Source organism: Montipora foliosa, chromosome 8 (genome assembly GCF_036669935.1).
Source record: "Montipora foliosa isolate CH-2021 chromosome 8, ASM3666993v2, whole genome shotgun sequence".
NCBI lineage: Eukaryota > Metazoa > Cnidaria > Anthozoa > Scleractinia > Acroporidae > Montipora > Montipora foliosa.
This window is the reverse complement of record NC_090876.1, coordinates 49589396-49597341: the sequence shown is the minus strand read 5'-3', so window position 1 is coordinate 49597341 and position 7946 is coordinate 49589396. Positions and strand designations below refer to the sequence as shown.

Sequence of the window (7946 nt, the reverse complement as noted above, 5' to 3'; positions counted from 1 at the left end):
CTGCCAGCCACAACTGATTCCCTGATTAACAAATAGCTACTTGTACCAATTACCGATGTTAACAATACTCCAGGAGATGACAGGTTTACCGATGACACTATAGGTGATAAAGTTTTACTCTCAACTGTGGATAGCCCAACGCTAACGACAGCAGATGAGGAAGTACTTCTCACCACGCGTCTCCAAACACTTGATTTTTGTTGGGAGACTGAAGGATCGGTTAACAACACAGAAGATGTCTGAACTCTTTCTGCACTAGAGATTCCTGACGCAGACGTAGAACCGCTAGTTAGAGAGCTTCTCAAAGAAAATGATCTGGACACCAAAGCTGACGGTGATTCGAGCACCGAGGATTTTGACTGCAATACTGATGGACTTGGATCTAGTGACACACTAGGCCTTCCTGCCAACGATGAGAAAGTATTTCTTGCCAGGCTGCTTGAAATAACTTTTTGTGAGACCGTTCCAGAAGAGGACACTGGAGACAACTTCGATGTAGTCTCAAATACCGCGAGAGACGACCTTGCTGTCAAATGTGATGGATTACTATTGACCGAGCTCCAGGAAACAATACTTAAACTCGATTTTACCACAAGTGATGAAATGAACGTAGAAGAAAGATGAGATAATATCGAACTTTCTGAAAATGTGTAAGATGTTATAATGAAACGCCGTGAGGTTTCAAGTTCTAGAGGAGAATTTTGAGTAATCGCATCACTCGTTCTCACTTTCTTCGATGATGAACTACTTGTTACTGACCTTCTTAGAGGAAATGACTTGAAATTCACTGATGGAGATAACTGCAGCACAGAGAACTTTGAGTTGGAAATTTTCTTCCCGTGTGACACACTGGTTTTGTCTTTTAAAGATGTCAGAGTACTCCTCGATGGAACTGCCTGGGACACAGAGAGGACCGAGAATGCCAATGAATACAATTCAGTTTGCGGAAAGTCACCTGTTTTTGAAGAGGGGCTCACTGTTGCATATGACGTACTATTTTTTACCAGGTCACCCGGGAGCTGCAAGGCTGAGGTTCCACGAACTGTGCTTGGGAAGCCAACGATGAGTATTCCCTTCCATAAAAAGCAAAGCAAAGAACATTGGAAAACCGGCCAGAGCTCTAAAAAGTAAAGTAAAAATTGTGTCGGCTTTCCTGATGTTTGCACTTTCTTCTTCCATTTGATCCTTTTTTTTGGTAAAGAACTGGAACGCGCATTGTATAGGCGCCTTTTGTGGTTAAAGAAGTTAATAAATAATTACTTAATTGACCACTCCCTACGGGGGCTTTTCATGGTTAATGAAACAACAGAACAGGACAACTTTTAAAAATCCCAACTGGCCTAAGGCAAACCTGGGGTCAATTTAATAAAACTTTTACACGTGTAATTTACAATTGTAGCCATTGTTTTGGAGTCTGAGAACAATAGCTACACTTGTAAATTACACCTGTAAAAGTTTTATTAAATTGACCCCAGTTGTCCTTTTACAAGTGCAGCCTAGAGGGTGAGCCAGGTATTACCAGGAAAAACTTCAGCTAGTGGTCAGATTGGGTCTGGAGGCCGAGAAGTCCGAATTCCATGTCAAGCGCCCTAACCATGCGGCCACGCCGCCTCCTGCGTCTCAAGTCTCCAGATATGATATTAAATCAGACTCGAACTGATGACCTCTGTGATACCTCAGCAATGCTCTGTGAACGGAGTTGTGTTGCTACACCTGTTTGAAAGCAGGTAAATGTCCCCGGCCTCATCCTCACCTCCCGCGAAACCGCGTTGATAGGCATGAAACGTTAGGAAATGATCTTCAAATAGCGGTCATAAGTCTTCCAAATTTTCTAACAGGAAGCTTAAAGTGCCCCTGTGACCAAAAAATCAATTCATATTTTTCTTTGGATTTCAAAACTATGTTAACAAAACACTAAGTGACCCACGTTTTAAGCCTTGATTTCAAAAAGACACCTCTTTATTTTAACTGTAATTTTCCTATTTAATGGTCCGCCATTACTAACATTATGTTCTTGAGAGAGTTGGATCGAGGAGAAAATGACGTCAAAGGCTCACTAGTTTAAGAATGCAACACGTGTGTACGCCGCAGAATTAATATGCAGCACGGGGGTTTTGGGCTTTCAGACTTTTAAATTCACGCTTTGCATATATAATAAGCTGCGTTCACACGCTGAAATTTTAAGCTAGTGAGCCTCTGGCGTCACGTTTCCCTGGATCCAACCGTCTGAGGTCCAATCGGTCAGTTTTGAACGTGAGTAATGGCGGACCGTGAAATCCAAAACTTACACTCAAAGTAAACGGCCTTTGGATAAAAATCAAAGCTCAAAATTTTGCCAGTCAGGTGTTAAGCAAACACACTTTCAAAATCTGAAGGAAAAAAGGAAGTGGTTTTTTTTATCACAGGGGCACTTTAAAATTTGGAATAAACAATTTCATCGTTTAGGGAAGTTCAAGCGAATTTTATGGACCTGGATAAAGCATAGAAAAATCCAGACGATGGCGCAGCATCACTTTATGGTGTAAAATTACGCCAACAATGATTCAAAATCATAACATGCGAAGTTGCAAATATAACTAAAATCTAAAATTTAAATAAACAACACGTTAGTATTAATAAAGAAAACCATTTGGCGGTTTCAGTTAAGTCTTAAGGAAAAACGCCCCCGTGAGACTTAACGATTAATTTTTAAAAGATATTCCTGGAAGTAAAATAAAGTTAGAGATAGGATTGTGTTGTAAGGAAGGCTACTTTAAGTCGCGCTCAAGAGGGGAGGTGGCCGAATTCAGCAACCAAAAAGATTCTTCGCTCAATTTACTTTGTCAAGTAGTATAAACGCTTTATATATCGGCTCCCTTATACAAATTTACTTTTCAAGTCAGTCTCCCATTTTGCCAACAGCTTATATGTGTATGAACGCTTGACTTTTAGACTCCCCTACAAGATGTGAGGATTTCAAGCTCTAAGGGTTGGCATGAACACAATGCAAATTCAAACAAACATTAAGAAGTCACGGCTTCTTCGTGGGGAACATAGGCACAGTAGATGACGGTGTTCGTACAAAAGCAAGCAAACACAATGACATAACGAATGTCTGTGGTTAGTCCACCGAAAAAGCAATAAAAGTGGCCATATTGTGAATAACAGCTCTTAACCTTCGTGGTACAACTTAACAACCGGCTCAAAATTTTGTAGTGCCGTTTCATCCGAAAGATTTTTTTACTTTCGACGTGTTTGGCATAATTAATACGCGGTGATTTTAACAGGTGGGACGGAGACAAAACACAATTTTTAACCAAATGCTGGTATCATTAAGAAACTGTAGATTACGTCGTATCGCGTTGATGAAACGAAACGTTTGTTTTCTTACCTCGTTTTGTACATTTCTGCATCTTGGAGGCCCTCATCTTGGCTTTTGAGACTTCACTAAAACGATCAGACCTCCCGGTTGCTCCATAAGTTAAGATTTTCAACAACTTGCAAAAATGTAGGACGCTGTAAACGGTCGCGAAGGGACCCAAAGGTTGTTCCACTCAAAATCCTAACTGGTCGTTTACATCACATTTGTGATATCTATTTGCAGGTTGACCCACGCAAAGAGCGCAACTATTGCTACTAATAGTGCGGAGCCCAAGCTGCCGATTGCTCTTGTCTGGATACTAATTGTCGCACTTAATGCGTTGTTCCGAAAAACTGTCGTCTCAGATGAGTCCTGTTTGAACCATTCGGGCAAAAAAAACATAGGATACGAAGTTTCGCAAAGTACGATAACACCAATTCAAACAAACACTCAGTTGAGTCGTCTGTGCTAGGACTTGGTATATATTTGTACGTAAGGTTATTGAGCGTTTTGGTCGGAAAACCGCATTCCTCTTAAGACGGGCGATTGGCAGTTTGCATAAGGAAACTATGTCCCCACCTACGCAATGACTTCGCTAATTACTGCAACTTCCGCAAAATAGGCGTCCCTGGCGAACAGCAGTCAATTTCACATTCCAGTGAAAGTTATTTGAGATCTGGCTTAACCAATCCTGAACCTAATTTGCGCAAACGAGAAATTGATTAACAGAGTTAAAATAGAAGGAAGCAAACTTTGAGCTTCCGAGAGAGAGAGAAATCATTTAAAAATTTATTGTGGCTAAAACGTGTCTAAATTTCAGGCGATTGTTTATTTTATCCCTGTTGTTCCAGGGAGACACTACACTAAGAGGTTTGCAGTCTTTATAACTATCAAGCACTATCCAGAAGGAAAATACGGCAGTTATATCATTCTTTCCACTGAGCTTTTTTGGTCCCAAGTAGGACAAAACAACTATTTCATTTTTCCCACGTCCCAAATGCAGGACGAAAAACAAACCGTTTTGAAGAATATTTAATCTGTTCAACAAACAGATAAATGAAGAAATCTGAGAAGCACTTGAAAAAGAAGGTTCATTTAAGTCTAAGGTTGCAAACACTGTCCGGGCACTTTAACTGCGCTTTAGTCTTAATCTCGTTCATAATGAGCTAGGGCAGCTGATGCTCAGGACGGGCTCAGGAGCGGAGAGAAAACAGCACGAGCTAGTCAGGTCGATTGACTAATTGATTGATTGATTGATTGCATTGAAAGAGACTACCAAAATCGGGTAGATGGGTACAGGATTGACAATCCAGAAGAGAAATAAATAGACGAGTAATATTTGAGAATTGAGCTAGCTCTCCCGACACTTTCCCACGTTAAAAGTTCGAAAAACTTACTCTAAAGCTTGAACAAATTACTAAACTAACCCTCCACTGTTATAAAAATATTGAGCACTCTAGCACTGGCCCTACATCTCTTTTTCTGACTCGCAGACGCATCACTTATTGCAAAGCTACGTTTTAAGAGCGTGTTTGGGCTCCATAATACAGGACAGTTCCTTCTGAATGAGTATAGCCCCAACCGAGCAAAAAATGTTATATGACCTCTGGTCACAGTGAATTGTTCACAAACGTGAGCATTTGTTATGCTAGTTCAATATTATTGAACTTCAAGTCACGAACGAAAGAGTAACTTTACAAGATTTTGGCCGAGTTCAATGCAAGCCAAATCGGAAGAAAATTGAGAACTGCTCTTAACTGGCCAAACTAAATTGGTTCTTCTACGAGTAAAATAATCTATCGTTTTGACGTCTTGGCAAGCAACATTTCATTAACTGAAACGAACAAAGGTGTAACCTATGCGAGCGAACATTTTGTGTGAGGCGCAAACTCCCATTCATGCGGCCTTTTCAAGTTGAGAAAAAAAGCTAAAAGCCCTTCTCGCTTTAAAAAAATTACAGGGAAAAATTAACCGCAAACTTGGATCGACACGGCAAGCAAGCAAGCAAACCAAACAAATCCATAGAACTGTCAAGACATCATTTTCGTAAACACTTTCAGGTGACAGGTGAAAAGCGCTTGTTTAATGATAGACACATTTTGGCGGATTAGTTTCGAAAGTGCTTGGTTGGGTTGCATATAATTAAGTCAATTAAGTATTATAAAGGACACAAGAAAACTTTCCTTTTTTCACCGGCCAGTTTAACCAAGAAAGGCAATTTTAAGTTTATCAGCTCTTACTTCTAACCGGTCTGAACATGAAAAATACCATTTGTAACGTGATAGCCTATCAAAAACACAATCCAAAACTCCTTGGTTTTCGTCCCCAAGAAAAGCGTCCCAATGATTAGTTACAAGAAGAAGTCGGGATTTTTTTTTCCGAAACAAGCTTGCCGCCTGTCCTTACAGAGCAATAAATCCTTTTATTATTAAAATATTGCAATAGACAAAGCTGGTTGCCCACACTAATTGCAAATATTGTTTTTTCAATATCTTTACGCAAACCGTCAATTCACACAACAGAGTTGACACGCACTGACAAAACAAAATAACGCAAGGACAGACAAAATTGGAGTTTACACATTTCAATGAAAGGACAGCTATGGACGCAACCATAAAGAAAAAACAGAATCCTTTCATGCCTCGTCGGATTTCGCAAAGCCAAAGTGTAGCTGCAGCCAACTTGGCTGCCGACACCAAGGTTGGATTCGCTCTGACGAAGGGCTAACGCTCGAAACGTCAGCTTTTAGAATCTCTGTACGGTGATCAATTTATATTATCAACTCCGTTGATAAACCAAATTTTCGACACCAAGGTCCACCAAGGTTAGATTGGGATATTTGTTTCCTCGCGTAAGGCAGCCTTAGCGCGTGCTTCTCGAAGGAAGCAGTCGTTGCGCGCGTGATGAAGGGAAAGGGACGGCTCTAAGTCTGTCACAAGTGTTCAATTGCAACACTTGGTTACTTTCGCAGTTTTTTTCGCGAAGAAAAAGGGTCTCCATGAATATCATACGCTGTCGTTTTATTTCAAACTTACATACATAAATCTCTAAAGACTACTGGTATATAACAATGTCAAAGAGGGACCCCCAGACGTCAAGTTTTGTGGCCTCTTCACCCTCCCTAGTCTCATTTCTAGCTCACCACAAGTCAATATCCGCACTGCGTAACTGAAGCAGGTCCTCTCACCAAACATGTAAACACGATTGCAGTTTTCGTTTGAGGCCGGGTCTAGCGAGTGAAATTCTCCGCCTAAAATTTCTAGGCGGCCATCTGTACTCCTTTCTCGATTCCTTCTGAAGAAGGTAGCTTGCTCTAAATGGCACTAAATTATTTAATACACCTTGAGAAATGGATCTTGTTAAAAAAGGGAATTCCGAAGATAGTGCTCTCGATGAGCAGCCCCTCAGAACCGAATAGAATAAGGAAAGCATATCAGAGCCAATATAATACTTTTCCTGATTGGATAACGGGAATCGGAGACCCTTCGCGTTTCCTTCGGAGATCCTCCGAAGCCAGCAGCACTGGTTCCCCGGATGCGGTGTTTACTTGGTATTGGTGAACTGTCTGAAGCACAAAGATGCATTGGTACCGCCGAAACCAAACGAGTTTGTTAGCGCCGTTCTCGGCTCTGGTGCATTAAGTTGCTGGGATCTTAGTGGCACGTAATTCAAGTCAAACTCTTCTTCTGAATCCACGCCATGCAAGTTCAATGTGGGAGGAACTAAACCCTGTAAGAAAGGGAACTGTTTGCACCACGACCATCATCTTTACCATTGACGATCATGATTATCAGACACCGCTTAACAGCGCGTTTGCAAAAACGAGTCTTCTTAAATGCGTTTCACAACGATGTACAAAAATCAAAAGCTAGGGCCGGTTACTCACTGAAAACGGTGAGTAGGTTCTTCATGGTCCAGCATTTTGAGACCGCAGCTAAAGCTTACCGTCTTTAACTAAAATGGCTACCAAGGATAACCACTTGAACACGTGGTTTACACTTTCTCCTAAGTTAAACCCTTAAGTGTCTGATCAGGCCGAATTTCAACCACCGAAAGGTGGTCCGATGTACTAATAGCCGAACTAACAGGTCTGCAAAGTTCTTTTGATTTCGGGACTGTATAAACTTTGTTTTGACCCAAAACATTTAAACCAAGCGATCATCACAAATATTGTACCAAAAGCAAACCTGGAAGGTACCAAAGTGGAGTTACGGAACGTACCTCCGCGACGCTTAGGACGGAAAATATGGCTTCCACTGCACCTGCGGCACCAAGCAAATGACCGGTAGCTCCTGAAAACAAATACATTGTAATTCAACTTGTTCTCTTTGGTTCAGTTCAAAAGCTGTGAAGATGACTTAAAACAGTGAATTCGATTCGGCTTATGTAAGGTACAGCGTCTAAACAGAACCTATATAACGGAGCGGTTTCGGGACTTATTTCTCCCGAGTATTCTAAAAACGCAACACAGTAAAAAGTGCGTTTCATGATAGTGACAAAGAACCATTTGGCCAACGCCAAGGCATTGAATTTTTGTTAGCATTTGATGTGCTCCATGTTTTGAGTTATTTTGATTTGGAGTACTCTGGTCTGAAAAAAAGAAGCC

The 7946-nt window shown here is 41.0% G+C and overlaps 1 protein-coding gene across 4 annotated transcripts in view; it reads right to left on the bottom strand.

The window, feature by feature from the left end:
- Positions 1 to 6343: 6343 nt before the first annotated feature.
- LOC137967627 (uncharacterized) overlaps positions 6344 to 7946 on the bottom strand; it is a 14538-nt gene continuing 12935 nt past the window's right edge. For all 4 annotated transcript variants that reach the window (XM_068814145.1, XM_068814144.1, XM_068814146.1 and 1 more), the window contains 2 exons: positions 7562 to 7632; positions 6344 to 7069 (listed from right to left, as the gene is read on the bottom strand). In XM_068814145.1, coding sequence (XP_068670246.1) covers positions 6884 to 7069; positions 7562 to 7632 — 257 coding nt within the window. In that variant the 3' untranslated portion in view covers positions 6344 to 6883. The remainder of the gene's footprint in view (positions 7070 to 7561; positions 7633 to 7946) is intronic.